The sequence below is a fragment of the Nuphar pumila genome, chromosome 12, assembly GCF_984573655.1.
Source record: "Nuphar pumila chromosome 12, dmNupPumi1.hap1.1, whole genome shotgun sequence".
NCBI lineage: Eukaryota > Viridiplantae > Streptophyta > Magnoliopsida > Nymphaeales > Nymphaeaceae > Nuphar > Nuphar pumila.
In genome coordinates this window covers 105,210,049-105,232,786 of record NC_143260.1, presented here as the reverse complement: position 1 = coordinate 105,232,786, position 22,738 = coordinate 105,210,049, and the positions used below count along the sequence as shown (strand labels likewise).

General features: G+C 39.1%; 1 protein-coding gene across 1 annotated transcript; it reads left to right on the top strand.

Moving 5' to 3' along the window:
- The first annotated feature begins 1,421 nt into the window (after nucleotides 1-1,421).
- Nucleotides 1,422-9,690, top strand: LOC149821454 (uncharacterized). Its single transcript, XM_089983621.1, has 7 exons — nucleotides 1,422-1,551; nucleotides 2,975-3,305; nucleotides 3,392-3,607; nucleotides 3,688-8,568; nucleotides 8,664-8,863; nucleotides 8,981-9,096; nucleotides 9,277-9,690. The coding sequence occupies exons 2-6, from the start codon at nucleotides 3,099-3,101 to the stop codon at nucleotides 9,060-9,062; spliced, it is 5,586 nt and encodes a 1,861-aa protein (XP_089839747.1). The 5' UTR covers nucleotides 1,422-1,551; nucleotides 2,975-3,098; the 3' UTR covers nucleotides 9,063-9,096; nucleotides 9,277-9,690.
- Nucleotides 9,691-22,738: the final 13,048 nt, after the last annotated feature.

Here is a 22,738-nt window from a genome sequence, read left to right as displayed (position 1 = left end):
ATTATCAAATGTGAATTTTTGATTAAGATCTCTTTGTTTGGTTTTCATTGATTGGGGTTTTTTCTTTGATTTTTATTGATTATTTTTTCCATTGTTTAGGGTTTTTTCTTTATTTTTATTGTTTATATTTTTTTCTTTGATTTTCATTGATTAGAGCTTTCAATCAAATATCTTTAATTTGATATTTTGTTATTTGTTGTTATTATAGCTTTTCTTTGATTTGTTTATGGTTTTTTCTTTGATTTTCTCTGGCTAGGGTTTTGAATCAAATCTATTTAATTAGGATTTCTTATACTTAATTTGATTATGGTTATTTTTTTTATCTTCTTTCATTCTGATTTGAATTAGAGAATTTTATATTTAATTTTATGTTTTTCTTGGTTTATTTTTTATGTCATTTAGTTTTTTTAGTTTATTGATGGTTTATTTATGATTTATTTTTATTATATTTTAGGTTTTTATAATTTTTGCATTGTATATAAAAAATATGAGTTCTTATTTTTTTCAAATTGCCCAAAATTTAAATATATATTTTTCATACTTGAATCTAGTTTGAGATCCATATTTGGGACTAAAATCCTTGTTTTTTTGATAAACTTTTATAATTAGATCCAATATGACACCAATTAAAGCATTTATATATAAAAAATATTAATTTTTATATATTTTTTAAATTACCTAATTTTTTTAATATTTTTTGGTTTTTAAATCCAATCCGAATCTAAAATCCATAATAAACATATTAAAACACTTATATGGTTGAGCCAATCGAATAGTATAATCTAAAACCAATCAAACATTGAACATAAGAAACACAGTTGTTGAAACAAACACATAAACTAGTGTAGTTGTTACAGAACAGGCGTTATGCTGTTCCATCCAATTTTGGACTCACCAGCAAGCATAACCTCAGATCTCACTTTAGCGAACCAAGAGATAAAAGCATTGGCTTCAAATCAGAGGTTCGACCAAACTCGAGCCATTTTGCTCATTCTGCCTGATTAGGGTGGCCATCAGGCTGGGTGCCCGTGGGCTTTTGGGTACCCCGCCTGTTTTGGGTCGGGGGCAGCCCCATTCCCAAGATGCACAGGGCCAGACAGGCCCAAACCATTAACTGGGTCAGGCTCAAAGGGTCAGACGGGAATCCAGCCCAAGCTTGATTATAACTGTGTCAGACAGAGCTTGGGCCAGAATATGAATCGAGCCCGGTAGGTCTTTATGGTGCCCTAATCAGGCCGGCCCGGCCCGGCCCGGCCCATGAACCAATCTGTCGGATCAAATATCGTCACGGATCCGATTCGTTGATATCTTCGTGAATGGTGTTTACGTAATTTAAACATTATTTAAGGTTAAAAATAACAACATCTGTTATTCTTTGTGCAGGGTTGCATATAAATATCCACCGACCCAGAGTTAAACCCTAATCTCAGTGCGGGGCTAGGGTGTGTTGGTTCGAATATCTCGGCGTCAGAGTTTTCCGGCGTTAGGGTTTCCCTTTACGGCTTGGATTTGCGGCGGCGTCGGGCGTTTCGTGTAGAGTCAGATTTCGCGGTACGTAACTGTAGTTTTTATTAGTTTTATTAGTGAGATGGGAGAAAAAATCCTTTCAATTTCGTCCGGAAACCTCATATCCAGCGGAAACCGGCGAGGTTTTCTCCTTCTTTTCGCGTTAACTTTTGATTCATTCATCCTGTAAATTTATGTAGAAGTTGAGATTTGGTGGAAAACGATGATGCTATATCCTCTTTTGAATGAGTGCAAACTACGAGGAGGGCGAGAGGGAGGAGAATTGTTTATACACTTCCAATTGTAGTTTCCATTTCTAGCTGTTTCTGTTCGAAGGAGCATTTCTTTATCGTGTCCGTGTGTCCCTCTATGCAGATTTGTCATTTATTTCATTGAGTTTTGTTGATCTGATTCTCTTCATATGTATTGTTGGCTATCGTTTGCATTTCTTCACATATTCTTTTTTGGAATCTTTGCCCGATAGCCTTTTAGGTTCATTGTTGGAGTATTGGATGATAGCCTTCTTGTCAGGGTGTGTATTTCCTTCTTTCGCAGGTGTCATTTCCGCTTCTGTTAGGTTCTTTTACTTACTGTATTTTGGTTGCGAACATACAAACTCTGTAGTTGCTAGCTCCAAATACGTTAGTCTTCTTCACATGTTGAAAGTTTCTATTTGTTCGCTTGACTCTCAAGCAACAATTAGTTCGTTCCTATTTTTCTCTTGTAGGGGAAAAAATGCTAAAGGTTTTGTAGAGAATTAGTAACACAATTCATGCAGAGCACATATATATGTACACACACCAAAACGGGTGAAACACTTCTTCAATTTTGCTGGGGAATAAATGCTTGGCGTATATGTAGGAGATGTTAGCCTCATCTGTTCCTGTTTGTGTAAACCAACTAGGAGCCTTGAGAAAATTTGCTGGAACCCGTGTCTTCTTTTGTTTTTGCATTGAGTGAACCAATACATTCTCTTTTTCACTTTACCAGGAAATTGATTGCCCCCTTTTCCACCATTCCATCTTGCTTATCTGGGAATCCCTTTAGCTTGAATGCAATTTTCATGGTTCTCTGTTTCTTTTGGTTCCCTTGTTGCTCCCGATGGAATACACATGCTGAAACCAGCAGGGACAGAGCTCTTCATATATAAAACCACGGCCTTTGCCTGGTTAATGCATGCAACACTATGTAGCCTATTTTACATGTGTTTCTTGTGTGTCCATATTTCTCATACAATTTTAACATTAGTTATTATTATTTGCATTTTTCTCTTTCCACATCTGTGTTATATGTGCTGATTTGGTCAAGGCCGCCAGCTGCATCTGTTTTTTTCTGTTACTTGATTTGCCACTTTTATGCTATCCAATCAGATATCCCCAGTTTCCTTGTACTGTTTGACATTTGATACTGGTTGGAGTGATTTTGTGATAATCCTACTAGATGTTGACTCACCTTTTGTTCCATGCAGTAGTCGTCTACTACCTAAAGTTTGTTCTCTCAGTATCATTTCTTGTTGCAAACCAAATGGTGGCTCGCCATAGTCATTACCTTGATAGGGTGTGATTGTTTTAAGGATATTTATCAGTTCAAGAATGGGCTTTGATAATGAGTGCATACCGAACATTCAATCACTTGCTGGAGAATATTTTTGCCCCGTTTGTCGTCAATTAGTTTATCCAAATGAAGCTATACAAACACAGTGTACTCATCTTTATTGCAAACCCTGTCTAACGTACATTGTGAGCACCACCAAAGCCTGCCCTTATGATGGCTATCTGGTCACAGAAGCAGATTCAAAGGTATGGGCAAATGGTCTCCTTGTTTACGTTTTCATCTTGTTTTGATTAGTATGTATGGTTATCTTATGGACATTACATGTTTGCAGCCCCTTATAGAATCAAGCAAATCAGTTGCTGAGGTGATAGGACGTATACCAGTGTATTGCCTCTATCACAGGAGCGGTTGCACATGGCAGGGTTCCTTCTCTGACTGCACGACACATTGTACAAGTTGCCCTTATGGCTCTTCCCCTGTTGTGTGCAATAGGTGTGGGACACAAATTGTTCACCAGCAAGTTCAGGAACATGCCCAGAACTGCCCGGTGAGTTCACTGAGAATTTTAGAAGCCTTGTTCATCTGCTGTGCCGTTTGAGGAAATTCTTACTCTGATCTCATTTACAGGGAACACAGCCTTTACAACAGCATGAAGGTACTCAGGCTCAAGCTACGTCTGCAGCAGCACTCAAACAGAACCAAGGTGCTGCCCAAGCTGCTGCACCCACTGCCCAAGCTGCTGTGCCCACTGCCCAAGCTGCTGCTCAGACTGTCCAGGATCAGAGTCAGCCTACTATGAGTGCGCAACCTCAACCCGCTGCCTTGGTTCCGACCCCAGAACAATGGTATCAGCAGTATCAACATTACTATCAACAATATCCACAGTATCAACAATATCAACAACATTTTCAGCAGCATGACCAATATCAACAACCTGTTCAGCAATATCAGCCACAACCGCAGGCTCATCCACAACCTCAACCACAACAGGTAGTGCAGGGGCAGGTCACTGCACAGCCATATTTACAGCCTCAGCATCATCCCCATGTTCAGCCTCAAGCACTTCCTCACCCACAACAGTCTCATGCACCGGCCCAGTCTAATGCTCAAGCACAAACACATGCACATGGACAACCTCCTGCTCAACTCCAAGCACAGTATGGTCAGGGAAGCCAAGTTCCTCATCAACAACCCCAGGTACAGCAACAACCTCAGGCTCAGCCACAGATGCAGCCTCAAGCTTCGCAACAAGCACAGCCCCAGGGGCAGGCACAGGTACCGATGCAGCTGCAGCCACAGCCTCAGCCCCAGCCACAAACCCAGCCGCAGCCCCAGCCTCACCTTCAGTTACAGCCTCAGCAGCAGCCACAGCCTCAAGCCCAACCTCATTTACTGCCACAACCACAGATTTTGCCTCAGCCCCAGCCCCATCCTCATCAACCACATCCATATCCTCAGCCCCAAGTCCAGACTCATCAGCATGCTTATCCACAACCTCAACCCTATGCCCATGTGCAGCACGGACTTCCTCCTACACAGCCACAACTCCAGCCCCAGCATCAACAATTGTCCCAGCCACAAGCCCAACCTCAACATCATCCACAATCTCATTTACATCCTCAACATCAGCCACAGATACCACATCCTCCAGTGGACCCTTCCAGGATGGCTCAGGCAGTCACAGGTCATCAGTTGTATCCTCCTCAAGGAATGCAGGCCCAGATTCCACAGCCACAACATCAACAGCAGGTTATCCCTGTGCATCCACAACCACAGAATGCATCAGTTCAGCAGCATCCTGTGCAAATGCATGCTCAACAGCAGCCCTTAAACCAGCCTCTTCCTCATCAGATGCAAGTACCAAATCAATTTCCTCCCCAGCAGCTGCGGCCACATCATCCTCCAATGCAATCTCATGGACCTATGCAACACCAGCCAGCCATGCTACCGCCACAGCCTCAATACTCACACACCCCTCCACAGCAGCAACCACATATGGGACCTCATCAGTCTGGCCAACCACTTCATGGTCATCCTCACCCAGGCATGCACCCACCAGCTCAGCTGCAGATTCCTCCACAACAGGTACCTATGACACAGTTCCATCAGCAGCCACAACCTCATTTGCATCATGCCCAGTCATATCCTGGGCAACCACCCAACATGGGGCAGCATCAGCAACAGCAGCCTCCACTCTTTCCGCAACCTCCACAGCAACCTTTGCAAGCACAGCAATCTCTCCATCCACAAGGCCCTTCTGTTATACAGCAGCAACCTCCAGCACAGATTCCATTGCTCCACAATGTGCCACCATCACAGGCTCTACCTGGTCCTCCACAACAATTTACGAGTGCTTCTCAAGGAGCTATTCCCCAGCATCATGCTGGACGACCCATGCATAATCATGGAGTTCAACAGCAGTCCTTACAACAGACTCCTGGTGGATTCACCCAGGGACAAGATGTACATGCCTCTGTCAGGCCGATGCAGCCTAGTGCCAGCCAACAATTATCCCCGATTCAGAATATGTCAAGGACAAATGCTCCACTTTTACCTCAACAGCAACAAACTCCTTCTCTACTGCAACATTCTTCTAGTCAGCCCACTCTATTGACTGCTGCTGGGTTACAGTCTGGGGCTAATTTTAATCAGGCTTTGACCAGTGCTACTTCGACACCAGCTGAGAAGAAACAAGATGCTGTACGAGATCAAGTTAGTGAGTCTCCTGCTTTGCGTGTTAAGTCTGAGTCTCTTTCTGTGGATGGTATGGAAAAAGATGAAGCAGATGCTAGACATGCTGATTTTGAAGAGAATAAATTATCAAAATCCTTAACTGATGTGCAGTCACTGAATGACAAAGAGAAAAAAAGTAGTGAGGTTGGAGAGAGAAAAGTGGTATATTCGGAGCCTACTATTTCTGATGATTCTTCTCCAAATCTTCAAAAGGGTGCTGAGTTGGGTGAGCATTATGATCGCTCTCCAGTTCAGAGTGTTGCCTTGAAGGAGGATGCTTCTAGGGAGCTGTTAGAGCCTTCAGATAATGGTAATTTGGATGATACTATCCGAGCTCCTGATAGTGCCTTGAAGCATGATAAAGATGTTCAAGGAGAACTGGAAAGACAAGATGTTCCTCTGGACAGGGAAGCTTCTGAACAGGCAATTGATTCCATTGAAGCAAAAGATGATAATTTGCATGAAAAGAAGGATGCTGAAGATATACAAAAATATGAACAGTGGCAAGACACTAATGGGTCTGTACATAGTTTTGAAGGTTCTGAGAGAGGTCCACAATTAAACAAGCAAACTTCAGGTCCTCAGCCATGGGAGAATTCAGTTGGTGTACCACAAGCTTTTCCTGGACGTGACAGAAAGACATATCAGGGAACAGAAAGAAATAATCTTCAGACTTCACAACAACATACTGTTGGAGGTCCTGATAGACATATCTTGCAACATCCTCAGCACATGATGGTCCCGATGCATGAACAAAAGGTATCACAGCCTGGCCTTCCAGAAAGAAATTTGCCTCCACTTTCTCACCAAGGCCCTGCCCCTGATAGAACCCGTGTAATAGGCTTTTCAGGTCGAGCAGAGCACGGTCAGATGCAAACAAATAACTTCATGCAGCCTGCCCATCCCATTCCTGCTCTTAATGAGAGGCACCCTCAGCCATTTTCTGTTAACCAGGGGCCTCCTTATGGGGCTATGCAACAGCCTCCTTTCCAACCCATGCCTCCTCCTGGCCTTAATCTAGATAATAGATTTCAGGAGCCGCCACATCAGATGCAAATTCAAGGTCAGCTCCCACCAAATCATAGGCCTCAAGGACCTGGTCCATTGGAAAATTTCCCTCAACATGGGCAACAACAAGCTTTGCCACATGGCCTCCTGAATAATGAACCCAGCAACTTTCCTAGTGCACCACCGTTTGGCCGAGTGCAAAACATGGTTCCTCCACAGAAAAACTTTGACTTACCATCCATGCCGCCTCCAGATTACAATCAAGGACATGCTTATCCTCCTCATGTTGCTGGCCCTAAATTTGCTTCTGGAGATCCATTTGGAAGGCCACCCATGCGGCCACCACATCCTGGTCCTTTTGATTCTCCAGTCATCATGCCCCATGGACTTGTGCGAGGTCCTGATGGTCAATTAGGTAGACCTCCTCCAAATGCAGTTGATCAGCCTGATGGCTTGGCAAATAGAAGGCCTGGAATTGTCGAAGGTTGGCAGCCAGACATGCTTCCACCTTTATCAGCTGATCGCCCACCATTGGGCCAAGCTTCCGGGCTTCAGCCTGGAAAGGGGCCTAATGATTTTCATGGCCCTGCATTTCCACAGCCTTTGCCAGATGAAAGATTCAAGCCTCTCCCTGGGGAGAGGTTGAAACCTTTGCAGGAAGAATTTTTCAAGCCTTTGCCAGATGAGCGCTTCAGGCCTTTTTCCCTTGATCCGGCCAAACAAACTATTGACCGGAAAGAGTTTGAGGAAGACCTTAAGAAATTTCCTCGACCAAGTCATCTGGATGGAGAAAGGGGACCACAGTACGATGATTATTTTTCATCTTCACGGCATCAAGTTGGTCCATATTCATCTTCTATGAACGTTGACCATTCGAGGAATGCGGAAGGTGGGCTACGCAGATTTGGCTGTAATTCTGGGACTAAATCTGATGCTGCTGGAGTTCCACCAAGGCCATCTGGTTCATTTCCAGCCAGCAGTGGAGGGTTGCTAGAAGTACCACCAGATATGGAAAATAGGTTCCGTCCTCCTGCTGTTCATGGTGATAACCTTGACAGAAAAGTTGATCACGTTGCGCCTAGGCCTGATTTTCTTAGACCCATTCAGGAGTTTGGTCGTCCTCGCCTTGATAGCCTGCTACCAGCAAGGAGTCCAGGAAGGGAATATAGTGGCCTGTCTGGGCATTTCAATGGCGGATCACCTCGTGTTGGTTCTGCTAGTCTTTCACACTCATTGGAGGATTTTGGTGGAAAAGAGGCACACGGTGTTAATGTGCGAGCTAAGCCGTATAATATCCCATCTGATGACATATCTAACAGTTTCCATGGTAGTAAAACACCAGCAGGTGCATTTGAAGGCAGGTTCCCGTCATTTCCTTCATCTAGTCTTGGTCTCGGGGCTATTAGCGAGCCATTTGGGCCAGGTAAGTTGCCAGTCCACTCGAGACGTGGTGATGTCTCTGGCCATCTGCGAAGTGGTGAACCTGTTGGTCCTGGCAATTTGTCTAGCCACTTGCGGGGTGGTGAGCCCATTGGTAGTTTGCCACGGTTTGGTGAGTCTGCTGGTCCACTAAACCTGCCTAGCCACATGCGGATTGGTGAGCCAGTTGGTCCGGGTGGCTTGCCCAGCCATTTACGATTTGGCGAGCCAATTCGTTCTGCTAATTTGCCTCCTCATCTGAATATTGGCGAGCCTCTTGGTCATGGTGCTGTACAGACTGGTGATCCAGGTTTCCCAATTCGTGGTGAAGGCAGTTATTACAATCCAGTAAGTAAAACTCTCTTATATTGCTTTGTTCTTTTTTTTTCATGAACCTGCTGTAGCTTACTCATCTCTCCAAATCACGGCCTGTGCTTTCCCAGTTGGCACGTCAGCATGATATGGATCTCTTGGATCAACCAAGAAAGAGGAAACCTGGCAGCATGGGTTGGTGCCGCATCTGTCAAATTGACTGTGAAACTGTGGAGGGTTTGGACCTACATTCCCAAACACGAGAGCATCAAAAGATGGCTATGGATATGGTGATGAGTATCAAACAAGATACTGCAAAGAAACAAAAGCGGTGAGGGCTCTTTAAAATTTGTTTCTACCATCTCTACACTGATGAAATAGTCCCTGTAACTTCCCACCCTCTGAGTAATACTTTCTTGGCTTAGAAGTTGTTTCTCCTTTTCTGCAGGTCTTCTGAAGATCATATGCTCCCAGATGATACAAACAAGTCTAAAAAATCCGGTTTTGAGGGTCGTGGTAACAGGAAGTGAAACAATGATACTGTCAACCAAATTTTAGATCATGGTAATTGAAAATTGTTTCAACAGTTTTTGGTTATGTAACCCCTGTCATTGCTTCTCCGTTTCCCTGCTTTTGTTGTGGGGATTTTCGCCTGCCTCCTGGCCAGCCTGCTTCTGGTCACCTTTTGGTGTCTGCTATGTATGTTTTCTGAGGCTTACTTTGTTTATTTTCTTTGCATTGCAGCTTCCTTTCCCTGGTCGGCCTAACTTTTTGTGGAGATGGGTTGTTGATATTGAAGTTCCCAGATTTCTTTTGGTTATCTCAGCTTCGTGAGTTCTTTAGCTTGTAGTCGGATAATTCACATAGTTATGGTCCATGGTGGTGTTGATAATTGGATGGAAAATGCTTGAGGAAAACTTCTTACAGTGGGCATTTTAGGGGGCCACAGCAAAAACTTCCTTGCTAAGTTGCTCATGGCAGTTTCTTCTGTTTTTGTTTTTTTGGTTATTGTTATATTTTAATGCTATTTTTGTTGTTCAGATATTTTTTAGGTATGTCTTTGCTGATATTCTGTTCATATCTAACATGCAAACTCTAGACTGTTCCGTTGGTTTTCAGGACTTGGTTTCTCCTAACAGAACCCTATTTGTTTCTAAAGACGGGGATTTGTTCCTTTTTTTACTGACAAGAGCAAGCTTCTAAATTGTATATGCTTATGATAGGCAGGACATCATCGGTCTAGTTAAAGGGTTATCTTTATTCTTTCATGTGGCTCACATGCATGACTATCACATTTTGGTCCCTTGTGCTTTATACCTGCATGGCTGGGCTTTTTAATCTTAAGCTCTTAACTATTAACTTCATTTTATTTTCTGAGGTGGCCTTTTTTTATCCCTGATTGTTCTGAGGCCTCTGAGTTGGCATCTTCTACACCTATTTTCTGTGAATCGATCTATTCCATGTGTAGATTCATACCTGAAACTCCATTTCCCTTCTTTGTCATTTTACATTGTTCTAGGGGAATAAACAGAGGTAGTTGTATGCTGCAGCTAAGTCATGGTGGCATGAGTACTGATCATCTTGGAATATTCTTAAATGTGTCATGGTCTGGAGAATCCTGTGTCATAAACAGTATTTGATTGACAATGAGGAAGGAGAAATTAGTTTAGTTCTCCAATTTATGGACAGAAAAATGATTGATCAAATTTTATCGAGTCTGCAGTTACATTTATCAAAGAATTAGTCAAATGATTGAACAACCAGCATTCATCTACTAGGATAGTTGAAAATTCACAAAGAATATCTAATGCTATGTGTTCAAGAGAATCTATTTATCTGAAAGTTGGATATTCCTTGCCCAGAATCTGACAATTAATTGTCACTCTATTTTGCAATATTTCATTGCTAAGCTGATGGCCCTAAGCACTGAGTTGAGTCAGTTAATGTTCTCCAAGTTGGATTTAATGATTATCATGGACCTGGGTGAAGGTTGGATATGAACAATTTGTTGATTCAATTATGTGGTTAGATCAACTACTGGGGTGAGGTGATTATATATTTGTCCTATTTAAGTGAAGCCTGTGTGTTGCCTTGCAAAAGATGGAATGACTGATTTTGGTCGCAATGGATTTTTTCTTCCCCTTAGTTCTGTTGTATTTACATTTTACAGTTCGTGCTTGTGAACTGGAGAGAAGATTGCTCCTGTTGATTTCTTCCATACTGATGTTGAAAAATTGTCTTATCTCTAATAAATTATAAAAATAATAGATACTCCTCCATTATCCATTCTCTGTTACCTGATTTGTCATTTCTTTGACTGGTTTGTTTCATGTTGGATGTTGTTTTTCTGCTGGTTTAACTGCAGGCGGTCGCAGTTATAGTAGTATAGATTATGTTTCCAAGACTCATGAAAAATTGATGATTTGGTGCCTTGTCTTTCATGAGGTAGAGATATCTTGATTGTTGCTTTAGGTTCAGCCATGAGAATCAGCTATTCTGAATTTTTTATGGTTCTAGGTTGAACTCATTCTTGAAAGGAATTTCATTCGGTATCAGGTGAGCTCTCTAGAATTCCACAGGAAATTTGTCATCAGCTGCTGCTTTGTATGAAGAAGATCTGCATCGTTGATCCATGGCTGAATTAGTTGGAGTTGGACCTTCCATGCTCTGTATTGGGTAAAGCCTTTTATGGCCATATTTTTAAGTCTTCCATCCATGTAGAGATTGATTCAAGTGTCCTCTTTCCTCTGTTGTTGTTTGTGGAAGGCATTGTGTACGATAACTTTGATTCCTCAGAAACTCAAGAGTTCATTTGTTTTTGGAATTCTGTGCAAGGAGATCCTGCATTCCAGCTTTTCGGAACATGATTATTTTCTGAATCAGTTGAGTGGAAATAGATCACTAGATGCCTTACTGCATATCATTGTGAACGAACAACTATTCCTTAGGGTTAGGCTGTCAGAAATGCATTGTGACATTTTCTGGTTGAAGGGAAATGCAACCTTTATTTGTGCCCATGATTTTCTACATGCGACAGCCTGGACTTTGCTGTGATGGTGGGTTCCGATACTTCATGTTACCTAGGCATGGATACAAGTGTTGGTGTTGGACATTGGTATAATGTGGTCAATTGTGTTGAGGCGTAATGTCACAACTTTCGTCAGTTTAAAATTATAGTTATACATGCACACATGTTTGAATTAATGTCACAATTCTGTCTTTGGAAATTCTTGTGATATTTTAAAGAACAGGATATCACCATCTCTCTCTCTCTCTATGTTATGGAGTCACTAGAATATGAGAACTGAAATATGAGAACTAGAATATGTGAACCAGAAATATGGGCATCTTTTTTTTTGCAAATCCATCCATGTGGATGTGCTTGACATGGTGAATTTGCTAGAAATCAACCATTGGATAGTGTATTTTTGATGAAAAATGTGATTTTTGAATGCTTAAATATTTATGAAGATTATAATTCATTGATTTTAAAGCCTTAAAAAATCTCGTTGATGCATCAAAATCGGTTGATTCAAGAGCGGGTTCTTATAAAACCAAGCATGTAGATCACATCTGTACGGTTAGATTCAAGAGAAAAGAACAAAAAATCCATGAAAATTGCGGTTCACACATTAATTCTCATATTCTAGTGACTGACTGACTGATTGACTGACTGTATGTCCTAAAAAATAGGTTCCTAACTTTCTATCACATTAATCATGATAAGAAGACAATTTTTTCAAAAGTGATGTTTTGAGAAATTGTGTTTTTTTTGGAAATATATTTTCTTTTGCTATATTGCAATAAAATTGTGATTTTTTCAAAATATTACCTTGTCATAGGCGCTAGGCCTAGGTGGGGCCTAGGTGGTACCCCAAATAAAAATAATAATACAAAACATGTATACAACATAAAATCAATTAACAATAAGCAATAGACAAATAATATCTAAAGCTATTATATTACATAACCTTAACTTGCTCAAACAAATTAAGAATAAATTAACAATTGAATATACAAACAATACAGCTAACAATTTGAAGAACAATACTCAAAAAATAAAATCATGCATACTAAAAAATTAACAACAATAGACATAATACAATCAATAAACAAATAATGTCTTCTTCTTCTTCTTCTCAACAATAGATATAATACAAGCAATAGACAAATAATGTGTCTTCTTCTCAACAATAGACATAATACAAGCAATGCACAAATAACATGTTTTCTCCCCCTCCTCCTCCCCGAAGAAGAAACCAAATGATATGTCTTAAAAAAAATCTTAAAAAAAAGCTTAGGCTCTAAAAAAGCCTAGGCGGTAATATAAGGCCCCACCTTCCAAACCTGGTCACCCAGGTGGTGGGGCTGCGCCTAGGTCGCCTAGGCGCCGCCTTTGACAACTAAGAATATCACCAATATCCATGACATAGGTTTGAACTTTGAACTACTGAGAGAGAGGGTAAAGCATTAGACATCGGTGGCCTCATGTCAATAATGTAGTGCATAAGTCTAAAAATCAGTAAGGTGCTAATACTTTATGTCTTGGCTTCTTTTGATGATTCTATTAAAAGCCTGTAGATATTGAAGTCATTAAGATGCTTTTAATATTAGACAAAATGATCAAAAATGTCTTTAAACACAATGTCTAATAGAGAAAAGTTATCAAGTTCTTGAAGATGTAAAATCTGGAGTGTCTAAACTCTAAAGATGTCATCTAGGTGTTGCCAACTGTTAGACTTGGGCATGCCAGCTGATAGGGTATCCAGGTAACTTGGGTAAGTTTGATTGCCTTTATTGGGAGAATGTTGCATTTGTTTAGATTTGTTGTTCATGTCTTTGACTTCTGTGCTTATTCATCGAAGGAGATAGGCACAGGGTTGTGAATAGAATGAGGAGGCTGGGTGTGATGGAACAAATGGATTAGTAGCATTTCTTTCGCATTTGTGGTGTTATTAAGTTGAAAAGATGGATATTTTGGTGGAAAGAGATGAGCTTCATGTAGACAATCCTTCCATATGGTGTTGATATCTTTTCTTTGGGCGTATGCAATCTAGATACTGGATATTTTCACATAGGGAAAGATGGTTATGCAGCTCTGATATTTAGAAGTGTTTGTGCATATATCATTGTCACTGAATACCCAGTGTAATCTCTATAGGTTTTGCAAGTGGACCTTCTGCTCATTTTTTCCTGGGGTTGCTGTGAATTGGGAGTTCATGGTTTTGGTATGTCGCCTGTTAAGCTTGCAGTGTGGTGCCTAAGGTAGGTACAATAGAAAAAGAATGGTGGTCCAAACCTTCAAGGCATGACATGTGTATAGCTGTTAGTGGAATAATGTTTTAATACTTTGTTAGACATCCATATCGTTGTTCAGGCCTCTGTTTTCTCATTTTCTCTATTGTAGACTGTGGTTGGTGCACTTGAACAGCTGCTAAGTAATGACCTCTCTAGGAGAGGTTACTCATGGGCTACTATTATGTAATATGTGAAGAATGGCTGGGCACTGGGCAGATTATTTGGTTCTCTTTAGAAGTTCATGGTTTAAGTTTCCATATTACTTTTCATTGGCTAATTATGATTTTCATTGGAAGGTGTACATGGTTTAAGTTACCATAATTACTTGTTTCTTCGTTGGCAATTTATGGTCTTTGCAAACATTTTATTCAATGTATAGTGCAAACAGAGTTTGCTATTATGTGGTTGCTTGTAATTGGAAAAATTCTGTGAGTGGAACTCATTGCAATACTTTGAGGGGAATTGTTCTTTTTCAGGGAAACTCTCACCCTTGATCTAAGTTTCTATATCTGCATTATATAATCTTATGTTAACATGGACTTTTTCTGCAAACTACTTTGCTATTTAATTCGATGAATATTCAAGTATAATTAGGAGTTTGTAACTTTGAAGGTTTATTCTTTTTGCTAGGAAAAAACACTTCATAATGACCAGCAATAATTTTAGTTCTAGTTTGCAAACTTAAAATCTGTGATATGTGATATATATACCTTTTGATGGTCATAGGACATAGTAAATAACTATGTGAAGTAGATAGGATGGTGATCACACTCAATGATATCATTATACCTATTCTTGTACATTGCGTATATGGTAACATACAATGACTCTTTATGTGTATTGTTGAGGACATGTATTGGTATTGGGTTGGAAATGAAGAACCAAAAATAGGCGGTTTAAGGTGAAAATTGGTAGAAATAAGCTCAAAAACACACAAAGTAAAAATGAAGCAATATCTTGGGGGTAACAACAAAGTAATTGAGTTTACCCTTGGTTTTCATACTTTAATCTCCCTCTAACTTCAATTTCATACAAATCTAACCCCTAGGGCTTGAGTTTGAGGGTTAGAGGTAAAAAAATATGGGTTGCTTAGGTTGAAAATGGGTAGATTTGCAATAAATCTCACTTCCAGGGTTGAATCTAGCAAAAACCGTAACTTTTGATGTTGATTTGATTTCAAAATTCAATGAGTTAGCTATTGAATGAGGCTTGGGGAGATGTGGAAAATGGGATCATTTGGGGTCAAAATGACCCCTAAAGGCCTAAAAAGGGGTGTCCTGAAGTGTCCACCCACCACTTTTCTGGTGCCAGAAAAGCTAAAAAAAGTCTGACTCTTACGTGTATCGTATGATATAGTATAATACACCCCTGTAATGTCCGATACATGTCTGATATGGACCAATAATCTTAAAAAATACAATATATGCTTTATATTGTATCAATTTGTGCATCAATACAGTGATGCGTCGTATTGTATGGTGTCACACAATGTGATAATCTTTCTTTAGTTTTTTGAAATTTTGGAGTGAGATGGCCTCCAATTACGTGACATGTTATGAAAGACCTAAATTAAGTGCGATCAACTATAAGATTCAATCTAACCTTTTTAAGAAGTCCATTGCTGCGAAAGTGTCTCGACTAAAGCATTAGGATACACCAAAACGATGTCCTTTGCCCATTGATGGACCCATAGTTGGCAAACCCGGGGAGTCGACTCTGGAATCGCCCGAGTCGACTCAGATCGGACCCCAACTGGGTCACTATTCAGAACTGCCGATCCATCCCATTAAATATATTTTTATCATGTATTTTATTATTTTAATGCATAATTCTTATATAAAGTCACTTTTTATGAAGAATCTAATATTGTTCAATGAAAAAAGTTATTAATCATGTATAATTATATGTTTTTGTAACTTATTTGTTGACATATTAGCTTGAAGTTTAGTTATTTCCATGTCTTAAGTAGGGGTCCGATCCGAGCCCAAGTCACGAGTTTGCGAACTATTGATGGACCTATCATGCATCGTATAGTTGCAATACCAACATATGCTGAGGGATTTGAATAAGAAGCAAGAGAAGGAGATGTTGGATTGTTTTTGTGCTTTGCATGGGTGGTGAAGGTGAAAATGCTGCATTTGTCTGGTATCTAATATCAACTCTTTCAATGCATGCTGCAATGGGAAGATCTCAGATTTGATGTACACAACTACAGATGATGGATGTCTCACTGGTACTGCTGTATGCTAATAATCTGCAGCAAAGTCCAAATTAATATTCAACATTGCATAACAAAAATGCATTACCAAAGGTTTAATGAATTGCCTCTTTAACCATCATGTATTATGTCTGGGTGAGAATCCTGAGCAATGGATATGCTTTGAAGTTGTTTTTGCTTATAACAAGGAGTGGCCCAATACACACCACTTAGTCCCTTATGTAAACATCTCCCATGATTGAAAAGTTGAATATAGTATGAATCTATGTAAAAGTCCTAAACCTGAAGATACGACCTTGAGCAGCAATGTTAAGCATTTGTGTTCTTTCGACAAATGGAGCATTCAGTACCAGAAGATGTTGCTGTTGTAGCTTGGAGTGGTGCAATTCTATTTGCAAGAATGGTGTTATTTGGATGTTTAATCAATGCCATGTATTTCTGTGGTAAGGCTGTTGATTAAATTCAATTAGATGGCCATGGCAACTGTTTTCCATCAAAAGATTGAGTAAAGAAAATAGGATAATTAGCTTTGAAGGTTTTTTGTTATGGGGAGAGTGTGAATATTCATTGTCGATAATGCACTATACTTGCATGGTTGGGATCATTTTGGAACTGTATTGCAAGATGATGTTTGTAAATCTGCTAAAAGATCAGTATTTATCAGCAAGTGTGCATGATATCAGTTTGCCTTCAGAGAAGGAAATGATAGGAAATTGGCATGGTAAGCAATGTTGTCAGTATCAGTGTGTATCGGCATCATATTGGAAGATAATTGATACGCTTCGCCCTTGAATTGGCTCTTTTTTAATAAATGTAAAAATACTTAAAATTATTTTTTAATATTATCTTAATGGATTTAACACGTTCTGATTGACACAATGTTTTTAAATTAGTTTTTGGCCGATTCAGAACGATTCACTTGAGTATCGGTATTGGTTGATTCACCCGAATCGTTGGTCAAACGATACAGGGCCGATACTGACATTGATGATAAGGTTTGAAGACGCCTTATTGTGGGGAGCATGATTCTTGACTCCACGTGATGCTATTGCTGCTCTTTATAATCAATAATCTATACAAAAATGCTGTTAAGCTTCAAGCATACTTGTGTCAAACATGTGGAAGATAATTCCACGCTTATACAGTTCCCTTATATAAGCTATGCACAATGGTTCTTGCTAACTTCTTTGTTTGTTGGCAGTGTTTGAGAGAGAGAGATAAACTGGAAGTAGTGTATAACTAAACTAAGAAACCAAGCATACACATCTATATTCATGCTTCTTTGATGCTTCTACTATGTCTGGAACTGAACAAAAGGATTCTTTTTGAGCTTTTGATTCTGTTCAAGAAGATCAAATTACATCTACAACTATTAAATTTGACGCTCTAAGTCAAAGTTTGGCCACAGTGTCATGTTCTCACTTGGAGAAATATACATGCTCCTATATTTTTTAGCAGCTTTCAGGAAGGGTATCTGGGTAGCCTTTCAGCATTAATTTATTTGACGGGGTTGACCTTTGTATCTCTTAATTCTCTCTACTCCTTGTGTCAGTTGAATGCTGTGAAAAGACTCTTCCCTGTTTGGGAAGAAGTTTATTATTGTTCTTGTTTTTTGTCAGAGGATAGAGTGCCTATGAACTTTTGAATGATAATTTTTTTCTTGTATCTATTTGTTGTTTAGATGTCATAAGGATCAGATTCAACTGATTTAGTTGAAGGATTGGATTTTTGCTTACATTTGGTCGAATTAGAAGGTATATTTCATCCACACTTCCTTTTTCCCCCTGTTTTCTTTTGTTTGTAATTTTACTCTAAGCAGCATGAAATCCCTCATTTTTATTATGAGGGGTAGGTGGTCTCTGTTTATATGGCTTACTGCCCATTTTGTAGTTGCCCCCACATCTTTATGTAATGTTTGATTTTTTGATATGCCATTTTTAGAACTGTTGTGCATTCCTCTTGTGGACTATAAATCTATCTCATAATATGGAACATGGTTATAAATGAATACTGATAATCTAGAGGTTGTGTCTAAATCACAATGTTGTTTTGAGGTTTGATATATATATTTTTTGTTGTCACATTGTTGTTGTAATACCTCGAGTCATGGAGTAGTATTCTAGATCTCGGTTGATGAAGGTCCTAGGGATTAGGCTTTTCATTGTCAATTATTGCTACCACTTGTTATCAGGTGGTTGATCTGTCTTTGTTGGTTTTCTTTCTTGTTTTCTATATAGGTCTGTGTTCCAAGTTAGGTATCAGCAGCTTCTTTTAGTTAGGATTCTTCTGATGGTGAGCCTGTAATATGGTGCTAAGGTTTAAGAAAGGAGAGAGATAAAGTGGAAATGAAGAAAGATGTGGTGTTATATGGTGCAAGACAAATTGGAGGGTCAGTAGGGGCATCAGCGAAACTAAAATATGCAAATACTGTAAGATGTCTAGGTCTTCTATCTGCAAAAGGGAAAAAGACCCATTACTATGGCAGCATATTTAAAAGGAGACACAAAGGTTCTTTTGCGTGTTTCGGTGACATCAAACACTTGAATAAACATTACCTTGTATTTTATGTATACAGAATGCTGCTAATTCAATAGTTAATGTTGCCCCTCCTGTTGTTGGCAAACTTTGAGTTATGGTGGGTCTTAGTTCGCAACTACTAACTAGTTTGGTTTATGATTTTCGGATTTTTTTAATTGAAATCTGATGTCTTTTGAAGGAACTGACACCAAAAAGCAGAAGTTTCACTGTTGCTTAACCATAGGTTAATTAAACTATCCTTGAGGTCTGGTGGAGGAGGTGGGAGGAACACAGATTGGCAGTTCATATTATTTGCAGTTTCAAACAAGTTGTGTTAGACTTATTCAATGGATGTTTGTTAGAAAAAGGTGAAAGTAAATGCTAGATTATCAGGACTGTATACAGGAAAAAACCAATAGGAAACTTCAAGAGCTGGAAAACCTGGGCTGGAAGTGGAAAGAGAATGGAATGGGGCAAAAGCTCCCTTTTATAGAAGTATTTAGCAAATTTATCAGTAATATTTGAAGAGTATCTTAGTGTTGACCAAAGTTACCGGAAGCTTCATAGATAGGTGGGAAGCGCTCTTCCCTGAAACTCACTTCGGAAGTGTGAAACTCATCGCTTCCAAAACTTGATAGGAAACTCGATTCTCCCACGCTTTTCTTTTGCTTCCTACATGATTCCTATATGTTTCTCACACCTCTTTTTATGTTTTCCATGTGCTTCCTTTCACACTTCCCGCTCGCTTCTCATGTACTTTCTTTAAATTGGCAACCATCATTTTTCGATTTTGAGAAGAATTTAATTTTTACACTACGAGATTACAAATTTAAGTATAATCCTTTTTATTCTAGTTTTCATTTCTTTATCCTTTGATTTGTATTTTTGCTTCCCATTTGGTCCCATTCCCATATCACTTCCTCTTTTATTTCTATTTTGCTTTTAAATTGATTCCTCACTTTCCGCTTCTTATAAATTTTAAAATATCTCGCTTCCGCTTCTCATTTTGTTTCCCGCTTCTGCTTCCTACTCTGGTAACCTTGATCTTGACTATCCCACAATGGATTTATTGTCCATCTAGATACATTGGTTAAAGATCCTTGACTTGTCTCTTGGTTTGTCAATCTTTGCTGCTGAATATTGCCACCAAGAAATAAATGGATCTCCTTTCACCTGGTTTCATTTTTAATCTCATCTAGCAGTGATAGAACTTGGGAAGAGAACAAATTTATGTGTTCCTATATGACAGAGGTCAATGTTTGGAACAGTGGTGTTCAAGATCTGTATGCTGTTTCTAAAAAGTAATTTGTTGTGTATCTGTGATTCTGTATGTAGTCTCTAAAAACTTAATTTAAGGTGCTTCTGTATGTGGTATCTAAAAAGTGATATTTTGTGTGGTCTTGTCTTCTTTGATTGTGTGGCACGCCATTTAATATATTTTGTATGACAAATGAAGCTGCAGTGCACTTAAAAGCACATGAAGGAATTGGAGATTAGACTTTTGAACTTGTGCAGTTTAGGATCCTGCATCTATACGAGGCTAGATTGTTAATTGTACCTTACAGAAATTGCTGGGCCTTGGATATTGGAAACACTTGTATTCTTTCCTAATTTCCCCCTGCCACATTAGATTCTCATGTTTGAATCTGATTTAGGTTTTGAGAAAAAGAAACATTTAGATTCCTTATTTCCCTGTGGGAACTCTGATTTTTGGTGCCTACGAGTCTCTCTCTCCCCCCTTCTTTTCCTTCTCTCCTCTTCCTCCTTTCTCTTCCCTCTCCTCTCTTCTCCTCCTCCGCTTCCTTCTCTTCCTGTCTCCTCCCCTCTGCTGCCTCTTTCTCCTTCTCCTTCTTCTCCACCTCCTCTCTCTCATAGTTGCCAGAGACAGGGATGGAAACGGGTACACAAGGGCTTTAAAAGTTTCAGGTACGTTCTAATTAGTATGAGTTTCTAATACAATATTGGCACGAGTTTCTGGGACGCGTTCGGGTGTGCATTGGTACAGGTTTCTTAAGAAATTGATACAAGTTTTGAGGATTATATGCAAGCTTTACCTTTTTGTAAAAACATTTATGGTTTAATATTGATAGCAAAGGTATTGGGCGACCCACCCTGAGTTTACCTTGCAGGGGGGCAGGCCCATTACGTGACCTGGTTCTTAGCTAGGGTTCCTCATCATAAAAAAACTAGAACTTAATATTGATAACAAAGACATTTACAAGTATTAACTAAAACTGCCCCAAAAAGAAATCTCTAAAGTTTAAGCCTTTGAAATTCAAATCAAAACTCAAAATATTTGTAATTTTAAATCATCACATTTATTGGCCAACAATCCAAAAAAAAAATCTTAACGCAATTTAAGTCGTTGAATTCAAGCCAAAGCTCTTAACTTTCAAAATTTTGAACCGTCACATTTATCAACCACTAAACCCTAGAATGACCTAAATCTTAAACCTTAGACAAATTTTACTGAGAATAATTCAACCAGGTCTAATGCTGATGAGAGAGAGTATAATATGTAGCCCACCCCTTTTTATTTAGTTTCTGTTTTAGTTTCCAATAGGTGTTTAGCTTGGTTCTGCTTGTATAAGTTTGTTAGTTATAGATATATCTTTTACATAACAGAATACAGTGCAGATCAAATGGTTGAAGCGCTTGATTACTTGTGGCTTTGAAAAAATTCCTCTTTTTATTATTATTAAATGGGCCAACTCAAGCTGGGGACAATAGGTTTAGAGTTCAATTCTATTTCTTTGAGTTAAAATAATGTAGTTTTTTTATAAACAAGCCAGCTTGAACTTGATGCTTGTCATGAACTCGAGATTGGCTCAACTTGCCACATGCACAAATCGTGCTAGCAATTACTCCCAGCCATGTGAACAGGCATAGATAGTCTTTGTACACCTCACAATGAACCCAGAAGAGAATGTATAGAAAGTTATTGGGGACAGTGAGAAGGCTGCAAGTCATGTGGTTGCTCTTGTGAGAATGTATAGTCTTGCTCTTGTGCAACATTTAAATATTGCCCAACTGAAACCTTCTTTCATTAAAAAAAGAAAGAAATTTTTATGAAATAAATTCAGGTGGGCCCAATTGCCTTTTTCTTTTTTGAGGGGCATGTGGACATCCAATTGCACATGCCACCACTAGCGACCAAAATGCTGCTAATTTTGATAATCTGTTATTTATTTTATAGGCAATATTTAAATGTTGCCACTGTTGCTGTCAATGGCATTGTTGATTGTAGTTAATGCGTTAAACTTGATTCTTTTACATGATATCATGTTAATCCAAACTAACAATATGCTAAACACACATCAGGGTGTATTTCTTATTATAAGATGAGTAATTAACATGATTAGTCATGAAGAGATTAAATAGTATGCAATGAATCAAGATGTGATAAAAAGATAAAACAAAGATCCCATCTCATCTAATCTTATGTTCCTCAATAACTTGCATAATTGTGACCAATGGGGCTCTGGTTGTCTGGCAGGAGCAGTTAGTTCACGTCACCTTGTGTTGGGACGTTGCAAGTTTGAATCCCAATGGTATAGTTGTACAACTGGTAGGGATCAAACTTGCATAATTGTGAAGAGATGAGATAATATGCAATTCATCAAAAATCAACAAAAATTAACCATACCTTTGAGAATAACTGTATTTTACAATGTAACCAGAAATCACAATATTTCTTACATACTCACCCACCCAATTTTTGCAGAATTTGAGGTATTTTTGATAATTTTGCCTTTTCGCTAAAACGTGATATAGCAAAACTCAAAAGTTTCAGCCAAACTATACATTGAAATAACGAAACTCAATTTATGAGATCTATTTCTTTTTTTACTTCTTTTCTTTCACTGCTCGCCGCCATCACCATTACTACTATCATCACTACCACGTCTCTACCATTACCACCACCATATTGTCATTACTACCAATACTACTACCACCATCCATAACCATCATCACCACCATTGATGAAAATGGTGGTGGTAATGGTGATGATGACAATAGTGTTCATAATGGTTGAGAAGTGGTGGTAGTGAAGATGATGGTGGTGGTGATGGTAGAGAAGTGGTGATGTTGATGAAGAGTGGAAAAAAGAATAGTTTTTAATAAAAAAGGCCTCATAAATTGAGTTATGTGAATCTTAGTTTCGTTGGCAAA